Source organism: Equus przewalskii, chromosome X (assembly GCF_037783145.1).
Source record: "Equus przewalskii isolate Varuska chromosome X, EquPr2, whole genome shotgun sequence".
Lineage (NCBI taxonomy): Eukaryota > Metazoa > Chordata > Mammalia > Perissodactyla > Equidae > Equus > Equus przewalskii.
In genome coordinates, this window is record NC_091863.1 from 104,501,710 (window position 1) to 104,521,611 (window position 19,902).

Consider the following 19,902-nt stretch of genomic DNA (forward strand, 5'->3'; position numbering starts at 1 on the left):
CGGCAAGCCGCAGCAGCGTCGGGCCTTTAGGCGCCGACGCTTCCCGGCCCCGCGCGGCCCTCCCGGCTCGGCTCCCGCAGCAGGCGGGCGGGAGGGGCCCTCTACCGGCAAACAGATCGCGCGGGCGTCTCGATCGCTCTCCGACTCCCAGGTAGAAGGCAGCGGCGCGGGGGGAGGAGGGCCAGGCCGGGCGCCCCCGCGGCAGGGGACGGCGGCCGCGGCTCCCCCTCGCCGCCCGGGGTGCAGCGCGGCGGGGCTGGGCCCGGCTCGGCCGCGTGCTCACCTGCCGCTCCCGAGGCTGGGGGAGGGGGCCGCCGGGGGTGGGGCCAGGGCGCGACTGGCCAATGGGGAGAGGGCATTCGATCGATGGCTAAATTCCCCCTGGAAAGTGGAGGGGGTGGGGGCCTGGGAGAAAGTTCGAAGCTCCAGAGCAATGGAAGGCTTTGGAGGGGGCCAGAGCTGCCCAGGGAAACGGTCAGGATAGAGGCCTGGGAAGATGCCGGCCACGGCCGCCGCTGCCGCGAGCCGCAGGCCCCTCCCAGGCCGCTCCTCTTTTCCCGGGCTGCGCCGGGCCACCCGCCCGCCGTCGCCGACTCGACAGCGCCACCTGCTGGATGTCAGCTCCCACGTCTGGCGTGCGAGGGCCGAGGCTCTCGGAGGCTGCGACTGCCTTGGCCTCCCAGCCCTGGGAGCAGCCGAGAGGGGGATGAGCTCACTCACCTCGGATCCAGCAGCTTTGGAGCCAGAGGCAAAAGCCTCTTTAAAAATACGTGATGGGGTTAGAAAGGCCTACGATCGTGAGAATAACTTCTTGTCTCGCCCCTTCCACCGGGCCTGACGTTTCTACCGCTCAGTCTCACCCAGGGATGAGGAAGTAGTGATGAGGCTGTCCCAGGAAGCGGGCAGCAGCAAAGGGGGGGAGTTCAGGAGTCGCCCGTGGCACCTGGTGACAGCCAGGCACAGCTGGAAGCAGCCTTGGGCTCCTGTGGACCCCCTTGTCCAGGGGTGGCCATAGACGTGGGCAGGGGAAGCAGCTGCCTACAGTGTTAGGGTCAAAAAGCTGTGGTAGCCCCCAGCATGGGTTGTCCTTCTCCCTCCCCTCTTGCCAGCCACAGTATAGGGCTGAAATCCCCATGATTACAAGCAGGATTCATTCATTTTTTCAATAAACATTTATTGAGCACCTACTGTGTGCCAGGCACTGTGCTAGGCGCTGGGGATACATCAGTGACTAACACACAGTCCCTGTCCTTGAGGAGCTCACAGTCTATTGGAGGGGAAACATACAAAAAACACATAGCTAAGGAGCTACCACGTGCTAAGTGCTACAGTAAGAGGTATATACAAAGTGCTGTGGGAGCCCAGAGGAGGGAGTAATGCATCAGCTGCTGGGGCGGGAGGAGTGAACCTCTTGACTCCATTAAACCATCGCAAAGGCAGAGCTGCTCTTGCCACATGACCCTGGTTAAAATGAACCCGTCTCCTGAGGTTCTCCTCTAGCCCTCTCCCATAACTATATCAGCACAGGTTAGTTTATCAGATTAGCTAATTTAACACTTTGAGTTAGGAAAGAAACTGGACAGGGAAGTTTCTTCAGGGGCAGAGGATGTTCAAAGTAGTAACAACTCTCAGGAGATAAGGTTAAGGGGTGGCGGTGGGGGTACCATGAGGGCACTGAACCAGGGAGGGCAGGCCCTGGGCAGTGGAGCACCTGGGGTGAGTGCCTGTGCTGAGGGGAGGTCGGAGGTCACCTACCTCAAACTTTGGTCCCCATCTCTCACCAGCTCAATCAGTAACCGTTTGCTGATGCTCGCTAGATGCTTTGTAGTGTGCCCTGCTCTGTGGGTGACACAGTCCCCTGCCCCTCAGAAGGTAACACACTTGTTGTGGAGACCTGGGAGGTCCAGGTCATTGAAGATTTAAGTAACAGTTTGTGATGATAATAAAGGAGATGTCACAGGTTGTGCAGGATCAGTCATCAAAAGAATGGCAATTGCTAGAAATGTAAAATGAAGAACTCACTTAAGGATAGGCTGGCCTAGGCAGGCAGCTTCCATGAATTGAGTCTTGACGGATATGATTTAGTTGGTACTCTCAGGGTGGGAAGAGCATTCTGGCTGAACAGAACAAAGTAAAGCAAAAGCAGAGAGGTGGGCACTTCGAACAGAGGCATGTCCAAAGGCCAGCGAATCCATCAGTTTGACCAGAGCGCTCTATTGGGGATGGAGGGAGCAACGTGAGACGACTGGGGAAGTGAGTTAGGCCCTGACGATGACAGGCTTTGCCGGAAGGTCAAGGACTTAGGACCTTGTCTGAACACAAGAATCGCTGCTCAGCCAGATGGGAGGGGGCGAGACAGGTCACTGGGGGCTGTTGATGTGTCTCGGGATGGGGATGAGCTCTGCGTCAGTTTGAGCTAGGCTGGAGGCTCTGGGGATGTGGAAGACAGGCTGGGCTTTCGAGACGTGGCAAATGGCACTGGACTTCAGGAGGTTGGGGGGGGGGACAGGGTCAAGATGGCTCCAGAGTGTCAAACTTAGAAAGTCACGTAAGTGTTGGCACCATCAGCAGAGATGGGTGAGTCGTGACGTCTTCTCGTTTGTTTGGTTTTTTGGAAAGGCTTTGTGTGCCTGTGGAGAGACTTTCAAAATGCATCTTTGATAGAGGGGCTGTCTTTGAGGGACTGACCAGCACCTGGCTGGAAATGTCCAGCAGACTGCTGGAAATGCGAGCCAGGAACTGAAGAGAAAAGTGGAGGCTGGAGCCCTAGACTTCAGACTCATCCCCAAGGAGCCGAGCAGGAGCCAGGAAAATGAAGGAGGCCCTGGGGGCCACCCCCGCTTAAAGTGCTACATGCGGAGCCAGCACAGGCACAGAGTGGGTGACAGAAGCAGCAGTTGAGTCTGACTAGTGCAAGAAGGGGTGGGAAGTAGTGTCACGTGCCGTGAGGGCTCACAGGGGCGAAGAACTGTGAAGACGACATTCGTTCGATGTCACCGTGAGGCTCTCAGTGACCTTCACATGATGAGTTCTATGGAGTTGGGGTGAGGGGGGCAGGGCCACCCCAAACCCATGCAGTGCCTTTGTGCAATGTTTTTTTTTTTAAAGGTGGCCCTTTCTCAAGATGCGTTACTTTCCACCATCAGGAAATTGTCATAATAAACGGATTTATTAGAAAAAGGCACTTTAGTGATAAGTGCTGGAAACGTGTAATAAATACACCTGCACAACCATATATGGTTCCCTCCCGGGGAGAAAAGAAGAACAAGAAGACAGCGGGAGAGGACGATTGTAGCCCTGGCAGTGACCAGGAGAGAGAGAACAACCAGGGGAGGTAGTTAGGTCAAGTGGATGCTTTTGTACCAAGGACATAGCGAGGGTCCTGAGGCACTGATTCACATTAACCAAATTCACCAGAAAATATGGTTTCCGAAGCTGACATGTCTTAGCTTTCAGCCTTGCCCCCAAATTTGGAAGGAGAGAAGCAAGCTAATTCAAAGAGAGCGGGGAGGGGGTCCAGGCCCTAGGCTGAGGGGTTGACTTTAAGAGAGAATCAGTTGACCCCTTCCTCAGAAAGGGGAAAGAGGGAAGCACGGAGCCATGCAGAGACGGGAGAAGTGCCCTGGGCTCCTGCCTTCTTGGCGAAGGAGTAATCAGGGTTAGGTGCGAAAGTTGGAGACGAGGGCAGCCTCCACCCGAGGGGGTCTGCCGCAGCCGTCATGGGAGTGGATGGTTGGCAAACCTATGGGGTGAGGAGACGGCAGGCTGAGCGGCAGGTGTGCACGAGCAGGAATAGAGGCAGACCCAATGTGCATTGCTACATGACTATCTCCAGCAACACCTGACAGCAGGGAAACATGGGGGGCAAATGAATCAAGAGGGAACCCTGGATCCAGACTGTAGGCCAGGGTGCCAGTGAAGGCTGGCAATACAGCCCAAGCCTGCGACACAAACTGTCAACTAATTTAGCCCTGCCTGGTGACTTTGTGGCTGGGTCTGACCCTAGAGGGGCACTTGGCCCCTGTCTAACCCTGCACGAAAGCACTCTGGGGGTGCCAAGGTCCCAGTGTGCTGGCAAGTGACTGGTGGGCAATGAGGCTGTCTCCGGGAAGAGGACCTCAGGCTAGTGGTGGCTCGGGGGCTGCTCCCTGGGCTGAGTACCCTGCCCTCTCTTCATGCTTTTATCCCTCTTGGCCTTCTCCTTGTCCCTTAGAACTGCATCTTCTCCAACACACACACCCACTGAAGCTCTTCTACTCTGGACCTGAGCCAGCTCTGTGGCATCTCTCTAGATTTGGGGATCCAACCTGTACCCCATAGTCTCAGAGCAACTGAATGTGGGTTTGTACAAAGGAACTAGAGAATGCTTTCCCTTAAAAAAAAACCTCCATCTCTGTGGTTGACCCACAGACACACACCCTTGAAGACCTCACGGCTATACCCCCGTCCTCCCCGAAGAAACAGAGATGCAGACCCACGAGTACACACAAATACGTACAGAGATATTCACATGGGGGCAGTAAGTTGCCTGTGGAGGGAACGTGGGTAGAGAAATACAGCCAGGCGAAAAGACTCTTCTTGTGAAGCCCCTGCACCAGCCCTGGTCACACACTTCTCAGGAGGTTTGCCCTCCATCACCAAGTCAGCCCATTACCCCGACAAGAACATATCCCCTAGTGCTCTTGAAGGCCATGGTCTGACCCCAGCGATGCTCAAACTGGGCATGGTTTGGCCATGGTGATGCCAGGCAGGGGTGGGGTGGGGCCGGTGTATTGACATCCCACTAAAATGTAAGGGCAGGTATGCTACTGAAGTCAGTCTCTGCTAGAGGAAGTCCTTCTCAAACTGCTGCTCAACTCGCCTGGTGCGTCACACTGCCCCCAACCCATCTGTTTATATGTCATGGGGCTCCATCTTAATGAGGGAAGTGGGGTTGAATGGGGAGAAGGGGGCTGGGGTTGGGGATCTGGTCAGCAGGTTCCCAGATGTGGTCACATTAGGCTCAGCCATAAACAGGGACCCTGAGCCTGAGGAGAGCTCAAGTTCAGCCACTGGGGTCAGCCCAACTGTGGGGCGGCTGGGAGGAGAGAAAGTCTGGTTCCCCAGAAGGCTCGGATTGTGGGAACCCCTTGAAACCACCTGGGTTGGAAGTGGCTGAAGGTGAGCCTGATCCCTCAGGAGCTCCCTCAGGGTGTCTTCAGGAACCAGCAGCCCCTCCATGGGGGCCCCAGTCACCATGCCCTGCACATATGAGGAGGGCCTCAGTGGCCCCTCCTTGACCCCAGGGGCTGCTGTGGGGCCTGAAGTCCTGATGAAGGCAGCAATGACAGTCCCGGGGGGCTGAGAGCTGGGCCCTGCTGGTCCAGCCCCTGTGACTGAGGGTGGTGCTGAACTGGTCGGACGGTTGGCCCCGGCCAGAAGTTGGGGGAGGCCGCTGAGAATCAACGGAGCCCCTGGTGTTGCCCCCTGGCTCTCTTGGAAGGCGGCGTTCAGGGGGAAGGAGGCCTGCAAAGTGAAGGTGTCCTTGAAGGTTGAAGCGGGCGGAACACTCTGGAGCACAAGCTGGGTTGAAGCAGTAGTACTGGCAGGAGGCCCGTTGGTCAGCACTGTGGTCAGCGGGATTGTCTGCAGGGTCAAGGCGGAGCCTGACCCCACAGGGGCCACTCCTAGGTGGATGTTGCTGGGCACAGAAGTAGTACTGAGAAGAAACAGAGAACAGATTTGAGTAAGGCAAGAGGCATCTCTCGACTGGCTCGGAAGGAGGGCACAGGAGGAACGGAGCTGAAGGTGTTCCGTTTCTTCGCTGTTGTTTCAGCTCCCGTTTATTGAGTGCTTGGTCTAGGTGAGCATCATTCTGAATGATCGGCATGCGGTATTTCACTCCACCTCCCAAACAGCCCACGAGCTGAGTAAGATTAATAACCTGAGTTTACAGCTTGAGGAAACTGAGGCACAGAGAGCTTATGTAACTTGCCCCAGACCACACAGCTAGTGGCAGGGGTTCACATCTAGCCTTGCTGACACCAGAGTTCATGTTCCTCATTGCTCCACTCTACTGCCTTCCCTCCTCAGAAAACCATCTTGGGGACCCAAGCCAGAGCAGTGAGAGCTACATACAAACAGCTCCATAACCCAGACAAAACCCAACCTTTCAGGGAAAATTAGAGGCACCTTAGCGTGGACAAGAAACAGCGAGAACTTTCCTGTGGGCCTGGAGGGCCTGAGGAAGGCTGAGTGGGCAGCTCTGTAACATTCTCTCTTGCCTCTTTTCTGGAGTGGAGGGCGCTTGGAGAGAGGGGTACAGATGTGGAGGCCCCTGGTGGCTGCTTGGGGTACCACAGAAACAGTCCCAGCTGGCAACAGAAGCCCCCCATGTCAAGTGCTGGCCTTGCCATTACTTTGGTGTGTGACCTCAGGCAAGTCGCTTTTCCTCTTTTGACCAACAAGTGCCCCACTGGCTTCCCAGGGACTCTGCGAGGGTCCCATAGACCAGAGACATAGCGGAGCTTTGCCAGAAGTTGAAACCTGCCCCCAACACGAGGTCCTAGGGCAAGACTCTTGAGGACTTTGGTGCCCTTACCTCACGGCTTTGGTGAGTTTGGCCTGGCTCTCTGGTGGAGAGACAAGCACGGTGGAGGTAGTGGGGGTCTCCTCATCTAGAGACAGTCCCAATTCTAGACTCGCAGATGGCTGAAGACCAACGTGCTGAACCTTCGGCTTCTCCCAGGAAGGGCTGCCCTTGCCCTGGGGGGCGGCTCTGGATGAGACCCTGGAGCTGGCTCTCCGGGTGGTGCTGGTGGAGGAGGTGGAGGGAGTGGAGGCCTGAGGGGACGTAGCTGTGACTTCACTTCTCTCGTCCTCATCTTCGATCACCACCAGGTCCTTGGGCATCTCCTTAAACTGGTACACCAGCCGCTGCCCTTCCACCTTGGCAAGGATGCCTCTTTGGTAGTAATATCTGGGGGATGAGGGGAGGGGAGTGGGGAGTCAGCCAGGGACACACCGCCCTCCAGGCCAGGGCAAGCATGAGGCCGAGGCTGGCCGGGGAGCCAGACGGGAGCCCAAGGGCAAGGGAAGGGGTGAAGCTTTTATGGAATTTCTGAGATCTCCCCCGAGGACTCAAAGGGTCCACGAAAAGGGGTTTCAAGTGCCAACTTCCAGTCTGCTTTGGGGCAAAGGACAGGGGTGAGTGAAGGACGGGAGGGGATGGATGATGGGGAGTTGAGCAGTCCCCAGCCTGAGACCAACTGTGGGTGACTCAGGCCCGTCTCCCTGGGTCTCTGGCTTGCAGAATACGAAGGAAGCCCTTATTGAGGATGGGAGACCCTAAAATTCTCTTCCGCTCTAAAAAGAGAAAAGGCTAGGACAGAAATGCAAGAGGGAGGGGATGGTTCCTCCAAGAGGGGTCCTGGGAAATGGGCTCGGGGGCAAGCAAATAGGAGAGGCACAGGACCCGCTTCCTTAAAGGACGAATCGGGTCTCCATTCCAGCGAGAGGGACTCCTTGGACAGAGGGAAAAGCCTGGTGCCACCCCCAGGGCAGGGCTCAGCGCTCCAGCAGCTCCTACCTTAGTGCCCGCCCCATTGTCTCATAGTTCATGTCGGGCTTGTTTTTCTGCTTCCCCCACAGCTTAGACACAGCTTTCGAGTCCACCAGCTTGAAGATGCCTTTCTCTCGCTGGGTCCACTTGATGTACTTGGGGCAGGTGTTCCTGTCTTGCAGAAGGGCGAGGAGGAACTCCCACAGATAGATGGTGCTGCCTGCAGAGGGGCAGGCGGTGAGGGGTGGCCCAGACCCCCCGGCTCCTTCCCGCCCCACCTGACGCCCAGCCATACCTTTGCCATCCTTGGATTTCTTCCGTATGGGGATGCTGGGGTCAGTGACGGGTGAGGTACTGCGGTTGCCCTTTGTCTTCCGGACTGTGAGGGGAAGGTGAGAGCAGGATGAGCCTGAGACCACGGTAAGTGCTCCAGGGCCGACTCCTGACAGAGAGGGCCCAGAAGCTTCCCAAGTTGGGTGTGACAAGGAAGAGCCAGGTCACCAGGGCTGGAGGCCCAGGATCGCTCTCCAGAGCCACAGCCCTCAGGCACCTGCCCCTGCCCAACGGCCCGCCCTCATTTTCAGACCCCAAAGGTAGACCAGACATGCTTGCAGGTGAGTCCCGTTTAGAAGAACAGACTCCTCCTAGCCTAGTTTTCGGACTGAAAAGACAGCCTAAAGGCATGACTGTTGTTCAGGTAAGTGTGGCACTGGGGTTTTGGTGGCCAAACTGACAAAGCACTATCAACCAGCGATTGCCCGAGTAAATCAATAACACCAGGGCTTGGGAAAGCCCAAAGTCCTCTCCTATATATGGCCTCAGCTCCATAAGCTCCGCAGAAGGAAGATAAGCATGCGGCATGAGGCGTCTTTTATAGACAGAGGCCCCCAGGGGACCCGGGACTGGCCAGGGGGCCAAGCCTGGTGTCTAAACACCCAGCCTAGGATCCAACCCATTGAAATCACTGGCATTTCTGGAAGAGTTTCTGTCTGCTGGGCAGACAGGAGTGGCTCAGGAAATGTCAGGCTTCCAGCAGGCCAACCAATGAGGCCACGTTTTACAGAAGGGAGGCCTTTTCGTCCATCCCTGCCACGTCAGAGAGCTGTCCTCTTAACGTGTCTATGAGCCTAGACCCATTCACCCCTTATGGTCTCTCTGACCCCTCCCCCGCTCCTACTGCCCACGCCCTCGAAGACACAAACACACACAGTCTCTTTCTCTTTCTCTCTTACTTCTTTTCTTTGATTTTCCAGTCTTCTTAGCACTTTCCTCTCTGGGGACCTTCTCTTCCAGACAGTGCCCCTCCTGGTCACCAGTGTCACCCGCCCTGTTCAGGGCATCGGGCTCAGCAACAGGAAATACATAGTTGGGGAGAGTGACGGCTGGAGCAGCGTCTGAGTCTGGAAGCATTTCAGAGGTGCCGACTGCAAGAAGAAAGGCCTGAGGTGGCTGGGGCTCGGGGCAGGGTGGGAGCATGGTCTCCCAGCGCTCAAGTGCATGGGGGGCTTCCAGGGAGGGCGGAGGTGCCGTTCCCCACAGCCCCAGACACAGGATACACCTGAAAATGCCTCAAGTGTCTCGCCCCAGGAGGAGAGGAAACATCTGCGGAGCTGTGGGCACGAGCTGCCCCAATCACGGCTGCCACACGCATAGCCCGCTGCCGGTAGTGGGGACGTTCCAGGCAACACCCAGGGTAAAGGGCCCCCTTGATTTAGTCATTCCCTTATTTTACAACTGAAAAGAGCCTTAGAACATCATTTATCCCAATTCTTCTCCTTTCCCGATGAGGAAACTGAGACCCAGAGATTGCAGGGCACAGGCCCAAGGTCACACAGCAAGTTGGTGCCTGGTACATGTAGGCACTCAGTAAAAATTTGTTGAATCCTGAATGAATATTAGTGACAGGGTCGGGAGTGGAAATGCTAGGACTCTTAACCTGCACAGGGCTTTCTTTCCCCCACTGAGTCCCAGCGCCCCCTTGGGAAGGGGCAGTGAGGGCCAGGCATCCTTCTGTGGCGTCAGGACAAATGCCTGAGGGGGTCCTGGGGGAGGATCCTGCCTTGGGGCCTTCTGGGGAGGTGGGGGCCAACCTCCAAGACTAGGGAAAGGGCTGAGGAGGTTCCAAGGCTAGAACATTTCTAAATAAGCCACACCCTGCGTAGTCTTCCTGGGAGCCCAGCGAGAGAGCAGAGGAACCTAAAAAGTCACCCTGGCCAAGGTATTCAGCCTTAAAAAGGAAGGGAATTCTGCCACATGCTACAACACGGACAGACCTTGAGGACGTGATGTTAAGTGACATAAGCCAGTCCCCAAAAGAAAAATACTGTGTGATGCCACTTACATGAGGTACTTAGAGCGGTCAAATTCAGAGAGACGGAAAGTAGATGGGCGGCTGCCAGCGGCGGGGGGGAGGGGAGTGGGGAGTGTTTACTGGGTACAGAGTTTCAGTTTTGCCAGATGAAAAGGGTTCTGGAGCTGGATGGTGGTGATGGCTGCGCAACCATACAAATGTACTTTATACACTGAACTAGACACGGAAAAATGGTTAAGGTGGTCAATTTCCTGTTGTATATTTTATCACAATTTAAAAATTGGGAGAAAAGTCACCGTGGCCATCTTTTCCTGGTCTCCAGTGCCCTCCTGCCCGCCCCCATGCCAGTCACAGCTCAAGAGCATGTGCATGTGTGTATCGGTGGGTGTGGGTACATCCGCCTGCATGCACCTGTGCCTAAGAACCCAGTGCACAGATGTGATATTTTTCAATGGAATTTTTTGTTCCAACTTACAGATCTGCTTCTCATCCAGGATGTTGTTGGGAGACTCGACATTGAGCAAGACTTCAGTGGTTGACATGGTTTGCGAGGTTGCCTCATTGTCATCTGGTTCCAGGTTCCATGGTGGCGGTGAGGGGAGGGGGAGGAAAAGTTCTCTTAGGGCACAGGGCAGGGGGTACAGCTACAATCAGGGCCAACCCAGAGGATGGTGCTAAAGAGCCAGGGAACAGCCAGGAAGGGACCAGGGCACCTCCCACCCTAATTCTCCACCTTTTCTCTACACCCACCCCAGCTGGGTTTTGGCCCACTCCATCTCAAAAGATCATGAATCCATTAAGACGGTTCCTTCCTCTATGAAGTGGTACTCCCGTTTGATGTCCTCACTGCCCCATCTAATTTTCAATAGTTGGAGGCCTTGCCCATGCTGCATGGGGTCACTAGGAGCCATCGTGGGCTACTGTTCCCTGAAGACAGAACCCCTTTTCCACCGCGCCTACCCTGCCCAGGAAGGGAACAGACCTGCCAGCAAAAAACTGCCCTCCAGGATCTGATCCTGCGTCATACACAAGGTCCCGTCGGCTATGATGCCATTGTGAACGTCGTCCAGCTCCAGTCCTGAGTACAGATGCAGTAATTCGGGGTAGGGTACCTGCTCCACGATCACAGCTGGGAACACCGAGGGGTCTTCCAGCTATGGAGAAGATAGGGATCTGGTTCAAGGCCCACTGGCCTCTGCCAGGAAGCCCTCTTTACCAGAACCTAGCCCTCCTTGCAATTCCTAATTCTTGGAGCCCTCAGGGGCTGCCCTTTGTATAGGATGACATTGCTCCAGGTCCAGCCTCACTAGGTGATGCTTTGAGTGGGTTCTTGGTTAACAGAGATGAGTTAGCTCTATACCACCTGCACCCAACCAAGGACGGGCAGTTTTGATTGGTTGTAGTTGTGGGTTAATCCGTGGCCAGGGTTAGTGCTCAGTCTATGAGAAAGGTTAGGTTCATTCTGAGGCCAGTGGGAAGGATTAGTCAATGACGAGGGCGAAGGGCCCTGATCTGTTGCCACGTGAGGGACTCAGTCTACAGTCAGGGCTGGGTGCCCACAGGTAGAGACTCACACTGTGGACATCTTAGGGCTCAGTCTGTGGCAATGAAGACGGAAGAACAGAGGCATTACAGAGGTAGACGAGTAAGGGCCCAGTCCCTGTGTGGATGAGGGAGAGAGTTCCAATTTCCAGCTTGATTCAGCGGGTTCATGGAGAGTCTGCTCATGTTAAAGGGGAACACAGGATGGGGAGGAGCAGGTTTTGGAGAAAGATAAGGGGGACAGTGTCTGGATATGGTGAGTTTCAGGTACCTTTGGGCGATCTAAAATAGATGCCTATCAGGCAGTCAGAAATAAGTGTCCAAGAGCTCAGAAAGGTGGTGGCTAAATCCCTTGGAGTGGGTAAGATTATCAGGATGAGAATTCGATCCCTGGAGAACAGAGTTGTTCTAAAATTAAACGAAGCTAAATAAAAAAGGCGTGTGATTGCAACTGTTGTTTCTAAAAATTACGTATGGAAGGAAATATACCAGAATGTTCATAATAATTATACTTTGGTTGTGGGACTTGGGGTGATTTTTTTCCCTTTCTTTCTACTTTTCTGTATTTTCCAAATTTTCTTTCATGGGACTGTTCATTCTTCCTTTATGAAAAAAGAATGAGAATGGTCAGTTCTGTCTAAGGTTCCTGAAGGATCTAAAAGAATAAAAATTGATAAAATGCCTTTGGGTTTGGCCACTGGGCAGTCACCTGGCTGGAGCAGTTTCAGGGGAGTGCTGGCATCCCGTGACAATGGATCTCAGAGAGGATGGCCCGAGGCAGGCAGGCAGATGTAGTGCTGAAGGCCACGGAGTGGAGAGCTGTCACTCTCAAAATGATAGCCACTAGCCACGGTGACTATTTAAATTTCAATGAAAATTTAAGTTTTTTCCAAATGAAAATTTCAGTTGCGCTAGCCACAGTTCACTTGCTCCATAGCCACATGTGACTAGTGGCCCCATACTGAGCAGCACACATGGAGAACACTTCTGGCATCTCAGAAAATTCTATTGGATTGTGCCGAGAGACTGCCTGAGTTCAAGACCAAGCTCTGCTGCTTACTAACAGTGGAACCTTGGGCAAGTCACCTGGCTTCGAGGAGACTGGTAACGTCTTATTTCTTAACCTGGGCGGTGAGTTCATGGGTGTTCACTTTAGTTATTCTTTATATATGATTGTATATGTATATATGATTTATATAAGTATAAATACGGATGTATTTATATGATTTGCATACATATGATTTATGCACTCTTTTGCATTCATGATACATTTTGCAATAAAAATTGTTTCCTAAAAAGAGTGAGAGAAGGGAGGCGATAAAGTAAACACAGAGGGTGGAGACGACTGGGGGGGAAGAAAGGAGCCAAGAAGGTGGCATTTTGAAGGGGGGCAGAAGGAAGGAAGATTTTCTTTTAGGGTTGGGGAGACCTGGAGATGTTCCAGGTTGAGGAGAAAGTTCTAGGAGGTCTGAAAGGTGCAAGTGAGAGAGGAGGTGATCAACGGTTTGAGGTCTTGAAGGCAGTAGGAGAGAAGAGATGAAGTCCAGGGGTAGGAGTTACCCTTGGAAGGAATAGGGACACTTCTTTCTTCCAGGCCAGTGGAAAGGAAATGAGATTGGCCATGTTACCGATAAAAGGGAGAAGGGAGGGCAACTGAGGGTGTCCTTGGCTTTGAGCTTCTCTGTGGATTGGAGGAGAGGCTGTCTGCTGAGGCTGGAGTGGCAGGTGTAGGGTTGGGAGGGAAGAGCAGCTTCTATGCAGAACAGCAACAGTTGCTGAGTGGACTAGAAACAACTGAAAAATGACTAGTAGCACTGAGAACCCAGATAAGGTGAGAATTTTCTTCCCTTCTCCTCCCATGATGCCTTCCATGAGGCCAGAGGTGTCCGATAAAACTGAGCAACTTTAGGTGACAAGCCAGACAGAAAGCGCAATGTGTTCCGAGTCCACTAGGGGGCAGCCTTTGGTAGGCCGCTAGAGATTGGACACAGTTTTCCATCCTCGCAAGGATTTAGGATAGAGAGCATCAGAATTAGGCTGGGGTGCCCTTAGAGACAATCCAGCCGGATCTCCTCTTGGAGGAGATGGGGAGATGGCAGCCAGACAGGGTAGGGGACAGGACTTGCCCCGGTGATACTGTGGCTAAACTGGGATCAGAACCCAGGGCTCCTGACTCCTAATCTGCCATTCCTTCTACCGTCCCTGGCTGTCTCTTCTCCAGTCTGTGGAAGGAGGGGAGTGGAGGGCAGTGATGGGTGTGCCAGGACGCCGTCCCGTGGGTACATCTAAGCTCCCTAGTGCAAGGCAAGGCACAGAGCAGCAGGGACCTGAGCACCAGAATTCTGTCTCATTTTCCAAGTTCCTCCCACCGGAAGAACCCGTTTCCAGTTTATCCTGAATCCTTAGATCAAGGCCTAAAAGATGGTTATGGGAGGGCCCATCAACTGGGCTAGAGCTGTGAGTCTGAGGCGCCAGGGTTTGGACTCTGCCCTGTGGTTCCAGCTGGCAGTGCTCACTCTTGCTACTTGGTTGTCCCAGCAGCTTTCTCATTGTGACAGTGGGGGTGAAGAGAAGTGGCTGAAAGCGCACATGAGGATCAGTGTACCCCTGTTCGTTCAGCCCACATTGCTGAGTGACTGATAGCTCAGCTGGTGTCCTTAGCAGCTGCTTGGCTGGCTTGGTGACTGCATGTGCCCTGTAATTACATGTGGGCAACTGGCTCACTAAATGACCGCCCGATGACTACTCACTGGCCACATGAGTGACTAGCTGGCACACGGTCTGGCTGGCATGCAGGCCCAGTACCCTGAACCTAGTAGGTAGGTACTTGATCAGTATCTGCTGACTGGCTAGCCGACCGGCTGGCTGGCTTACTGGCTGTCTGCCTGCCTGTCTGTGTCCTTCTGATCGTCTGCCCTGGCTCATGAGGCTCTGTCTCTGGGGCCATACCTGGTGAATATCATCCATCCCGTTGCTTGCAAACTCAAAGATCAGGTCACTGGGCTGCAGGGTAATAGCCATGCTGTCTTCCCAGAGAGCTGACAGCAGGATTCGCAGGGCCCTCTGGAGCTGCGGGGTTTTCTTGATGAAGAGTTGCGGCTCAGGCACGTTGGAGCTTAGAGCCTACACCCCAAGCCACAGTAAAACAGGGGGTGTAGAGAGCTGGAGTAGGTGGTAGCCTAAGCCAGGTTCAAGGCTGCATACTGGGCTGGGCTGACTGCAGGAGCGACCTAGGGAGAAGGAAGAGATGGGGGTCACCTTCCTTGAGCTCTGTTCCCAGGACAGCTGGCAAGCCAAAGGGGCCCTGCCACGCCAGGGCAGACTGCCAGAAGAGGGATGGCTAAAAGAGGACAATGAGAGAAGAAGGGAGAAGGAGAAGAAAGGAGGCAGGTAAAGAAAGAAGGAAAAAGAGGAAGTTGACTGAGTCACCTCCAGTGGGAAGTGGCTGGGCCTCAGTGCCAGTCCTGATCACCAGCATCTGCACCTGAACTGGCCCTGAAGATACACAGCCTCTCTCCCTTCCCTCTCCCAACTCCTCTGGAGAAGGTGACAGAGGGACTTGGGCTGTCTCCACCCTGAAGATTAATCCCCAGGTGCAGCCACAGGGGAAGTCAGGGCACCCCATCTGGCCACAAGGATGGGGCAGCAGCATGAAGAGTCCCTAACATTCCCTTGGCTTGAGAAAGAATCTTGTGTGAGGGCTTGAGGGTGGAGACACCTGCGTGTCCAGGGTGCTCTTCCAGACTGCCTGGCTCAGTTTACCTTGGGAGTGGGGGCTGCTTAGCTATGAAGGGCTGAGTTTACTGAGGAAAAAATGTCTCTCTGTGGGGGTTGTGTTGTCAGGGCCAGTGACAGCTTGACCCTGCTTGCAGGGATGGGGCTCTCAGACTCAGCCACGCCTCCAGAGAGCCTGAGACAGAGGAACAGGTGGGCCACATGCCCTGCACACTAGTCACTGCCCCGCCGCCACCCGCCCGCCGGAGAGGATGGCCTCTGTGCTGTGTGTGGGTTTATGCCCTTGGTTCAGCTTTGCTTTCAGTTTCAAGACTGAACTGTCACCCTGGGAACTTGTGAGGAGAGCCCCAGCTGGGGGAGGGGCCCACAGAACCTTCCCCATCCTCCAGGGCCGGCTCAGCTGCCCCTTTTCCAGGAAATCTGTCTGCTGAAGCCCACATGTCTCTCCTCTCCCAGAATGCCTCTCGAGCTCACAGTCTGCACCTCAGGCGCTCACATGGCACCTGGGCCTCCAATTGTTTCCTGTGCCTGCTGCTCTCCTACGTGTTGTCTGGGCGGTACCCATGCCTGCCTCCCAAAGCCCTAGCTCCAGCTCCCATGCCCCTCCTGCCAGCCTGCTCTGCGCCTCCAGCCCTGACCGCTTGGGCTTCTCCACCTCCAGGAACCATGTCTTTGGCCCTTAGGGTGCTGTTTTTAGTGGTATCCGTGTGTGTGTTCGTGTGCTGGGCTTATGAACAGCCTGCTTCAAGCACCATCCCTGAAGAACTGGGTCCATGCACCATAGTAGGAGTGACACACTTGACCCTTCCCTCCTTGACACTCCTTTGGCAGTATCAAGGTGGCAAAATCTTCTCCTGGCCTAGAAAGAAATGAGGAACTTCAGAGGGGCAAAGGCGAGGAAAGGGAGGGGGACCACGGGTGACCTCCCTGATGACCGCTCTCCCCCACAGGAGACACCCAGGCCTCTCCCACTTCCTTTCCGTTAGCCCACAGGGCTGGCTCCGCCCTCTCCCCACCCCCACCCCCACACCTTTCCACCCACCTCCAACAAAAAACTTTGAAAAGTCGCTCAACTCAACCTGTCAGGTCTGAGTCTCCCTTTGGGTGAATGCAACACTGAGCTCTGCCAGGTCAGAGAGAGGAGGCTCTGGGGAAACCACAGTCCTTGCCTGAGTTCCACCCCTCCCCCACCCGACCCTGCCGGTGACCCGGTCTCCTGAGAAGCCTCCCAGGGCCATTTATGCTTGGCAGGTCTGTCTCCCCCAGCCAAAGCGCCCCAAGGCCCGCATTCCGCAGCTCCCTGCCCTCCCACAGGCCGGCTGTCTGCCCCCAGGAAGCATTCTCATACTAATCAAATGAAAGGCGATCACTTTCACCTAATCCCACTTTGTCTAAACACGAAACTCCTGTGTCTGCCCCTCTCCCCCCTCAAGGTCGTTCTGCCATGGCCCTTCCCTCCAGGTTTGCTCATCTCTGGCTTCTCTTCCCAGATCAGTATTTCATGTCTTCGAGTTCACTGCCAGTGCTCTGTGCCTGGGGAACTCCAGCGCACCTTGCTACCTCCCCCAGTAGACAGTGGCTTCCTTGAGGGCAGGGACGACTGAGTTGGTCATCGATGGACCTTTAGCATCTTTCACCCTGCTTGGCACTAGCAGACAATTTGTGTTTGCAGAATAAACGCATGAATGAATGAATGAATGAATGGAATGGTACTGGTCAGTCAGTACCAGTGAGTTGTGTTTTCTGGGCAATAAGTATATCCATGCATATCTACTGGGTGTGAGGTGGGTGTCATGTACTCTGGCTTATACGACAGTGAGAGAAATGTGTGCACTCCATGAGTGTTACATCTGTATGTTTTTGCCTCGTAATTTACAATGGGAGTTTGTTGTGGGTGTGCAAACACCGTAGATATACACGTGTGCAGGGCGTGCCCGTGTCCCAAGTGTGGGGACATGTGCGTGAGAGCCTCTGTGTGTCAAAGGGCTGCCCTGGTCAGGCCAGCAGAGCCACAAGCTCAGTCACTGGTTCCTCCTCCTCCAGGCCTGCCTGTGTGAGGACAAACCCGAGCTAATGCTCCTGGAAGAGGCTGCAGTGAGGTGGACTGGGGCGGGGCACAGGGTCCTGCTGGCGAAGGGGCTGCCATCACTGCCCCCCTGAAAATTCAAAGTCCTGTGCTTCCCAGGAAGAGAATGCCAGCAGAACACTATGTATGTGGCCCATGGGTCCTTGGGGTGAACCGCCCAGGGCTGCTCTCCTAGGGAGGCAGCACTGCACTGTATCGATGGAACCCCCGGCCATCACGCAAAGAGGAGAGGTTTGAAATAAAAGAAAGGGACCAATCCAATTGCATCCTTTAAGTGTCCACACATCTAAGTATCCGAACTCAGGACTTGGGTGGTGCAGGTTCCGCTGGCCCAGGACTGGGAGCTGCACTCAGCACCCAAGGCTGCTCCTGCTGTCTCACTCTTCAGGAGCTCGAGCCTGAAGCTAAGGTGAAGGGGTGTCGGGGAGGAAGAAGCTGTCCTACCCTCTTGGCCAAGGCTAAAAAAACTCTCCCCTTCCCCCCTTCATGGAACCTTCCAGTCCAGAAAGTTTTGCCCGTCCCCCTTCAGATGTTTGAGGATTTGAAAGTGAGAGGCGGGGAGAGGCATATTTGCATGTTCACTCTCCCCGGCAGAGGAGTGAACCAGCCCCCCCCAAGTCCCTCAAAATAACCACCCTCTCCCAGGAACCTGAAACCAAAGAAGCCACCACCACAGAAGGCCCGCCCTGCTGGAGGCTGGAGAGGCCCCCAGCAGGGGCTCCCCTCCCTGGCGTCCTTACAGACGCACTGGGACACAGCTTTAGTGGCCTAGAGCCCTGGGCACTGCCTCACCGCTGAGTGGGGGGCTAAGGGGCTACACACAGACATTTGGCTCACGGAATTAAGATGCCAGGGACCCCTTAGTAACCGGGGGTGAACTCCTCACCCCACGCCATCACTGCACAGCTCACAGCTGGCTCCAGTCAAAGTCCGCTCCCAGGGTGGCAAGAGCTGCTCCCTTCACTCCCTTTGAGGCCACGGCAGGATCCCTGGCTCCCAGGGCCTGTCCTACTTGGGCTGAAAGCAAAGTTTCTGTGCGAGCATATGGCCCCGGACACTGTGTGTGAGCGTGTGTGTGCCACAGGAGGGAGTGAGCAAGCGAGGCCGCCTGCATCCCCGGCCTGCAAATGCACACCTCTAGCTCTCTGTGGTTCTGACTGCATTTCAAAACCAAAATAGCAAAATAGAAGTGGTTTGGGCTGTTCCTGCGTCACCACAGCTGGGCCCCCTTCAGACGTACAGACCATTTCTGGGGCTGTCACTGGAACACGTCAAGCGGTGTCCAGCACCGACCCATCTGGGCCTCCTCTACCGGAAACAGCCCCTATGCGAAAGCCACGTCCACAGCCTCCGTGGAGCGAGTTTAAATCCACACCCGTCCGGCTGAGCCAATGCTTCTCACAGAATTGCTAGCAACACCCGTGGCATTTTCACACATGCCAGGAAACATGGGGGCCAGATGGTCAGCCAGGCCCCAAAGCAGAGTTCTCCTTCTCCAGTTCCTTGTCCCCTCAGAGCCAGCTCTCACTCCTGAAATACCCCATCCTCCATGAAACCTTTCTGGAATTCTCTGGAAAGGAAGTGACAATTTCCTTCATGCCATTTCCCACTCCCTCAACACCCCTCCCCCACAACCACAAACAAAATGGAAACTACCCCAGGAACAGCTGTACCCTCTACTTAGAAACAGCCCCTCCTCCGGCTAATAGTCATCCAGCAGCAAATTTGCATGCAGCACGTGACCAGTGGCGTGTATTTAAGAGACAGAGGGCCAGAGTCAGGGGTCCAATCTGTAGCCATGGACGGAGCAGAAGTAACCCATCCATGGGACTGCCCACAACCTTGACTCCAGTCGGCGAGCTGAACCCTCCTCCTTGAGCGAATGCCCAGCGAAAGGGCCCTGGCCACAGCTATTTTGTCAGCTCCTTCTCCTCTATTCCTTTCTTTCCACCACCCCCTCCATTTGAGATGAAATCAGGAAGAGGGAGGGGAAAAAAATAAAAGTTTTGCAAGCTCTGTTGGTTGGGGTTTCTCTGTGCTTATTTACAAGAAACCTAGTTTCGTTCCTTGGCCCTCGGTCACTGCCTGATTCCAGCGTGGGGCTTGTCACGACTCCGATGGTGAGGCTGGCCCCAAGCTCTGCTCCAACTCCCCCTGCCCTTTCTCAGCTCCAGTCTTTCCCCTACCTTCGCAGGCCCTAGCTGTCCTGGTGGAGGGGCGGTTAGGGCTGTAGGAGGTGGCGGGCCACAGGCAGAGAGATGGCTCCTCTCTCTCCAGGAGGCCTGCGGGGAGGAGGAGGGAAGCCCTCTCGTGGCTGCATCCCAACAAGATGTGTGACCCTGGAAAAGTCAGCCATCTCTCTGGGTTGTGGTTTCTATCACCCTTAAGGTGGGTGAGGGCTGAGGGTAATCCAGGCTTAGCAAATGCTCACCAGGGAGTCTCGGGTGAACGAGGATGGTGGTGGGAAAGCACTCTGAAAATTAAAAAGCACTCATCCAGATGATGAGTTTCAGGTGACCTCCCAGAGAGCAAGGGGGACTGGGGGCCCCATTTAGCCCCCAGATGCCCCCCATTGGCTCTGGAACATAGACAGGGTGGGGCTGGAAGCTTCCAGTTGTTGGCTTGGAAGGGGCTGACTCCTTGCCTGGGTTGGGGGCCCCGTGGGGAGGGGCAGTCTGCTGCGGTTGG

General features: G+C 55.0%; 1 protein-coding gene across 4 annotated transcripts in view; it reads right to left on the reverse strand.

Annotated features, from left to right (window-relative positions):
* Positions 1-3,150: 3,150 nt before the first annotated feature.
* ELF4 (E74 like ETS transcription factor 4) overlaps positions 3,151-19,902 on the reverse strand; it is a 37,295-nt gene continuing 20,543 nt past the window's right edge. For 2 of the 4 annotated variants that reach the window (XM_070604766.1, XM_070604767.1), the window contains exons 2-9: positions 14,343-14,623; positions 10,834-11,005; positions 10,327-10,419; positions 8,773-8,964; positions 7,836-7,919; positions 7,568-7,760; positions 6,581-6,958; positions 3,151-5,698 (exon numbers count right to left, since the gene is read on the reverse strand). In XM_070604766.1, the coding sequence (XP_070460867.1) occupies positions 4,894-5,698; positions 6,581-6,958; positions 7,568-7,760; positions 7,836-7,919; positions 8,773-8,964; positions 10,327-10,419; positions 10,834-11,005; positions 14,343-14,414 (1,989 nt within the window). In that variant the 5' untranslated portion in view covers positions 14,415-14,623 and the 3' untranslated portion in view covers positions 3,151-4,893. The remainder of the gene's footprint in view (positions 5,699-6,580; positions 6,959-7,567; positions 7,761-7,835; positions 7,920-8,772; positions 8,965-10,326; positions 10,420-10,833; positions 11,006-14,342; positions 14,624-19,902) is intronic. The other 2 variants (XM_070604768.1, XM_070604769.1) reach the window with 1 other exon arrangement.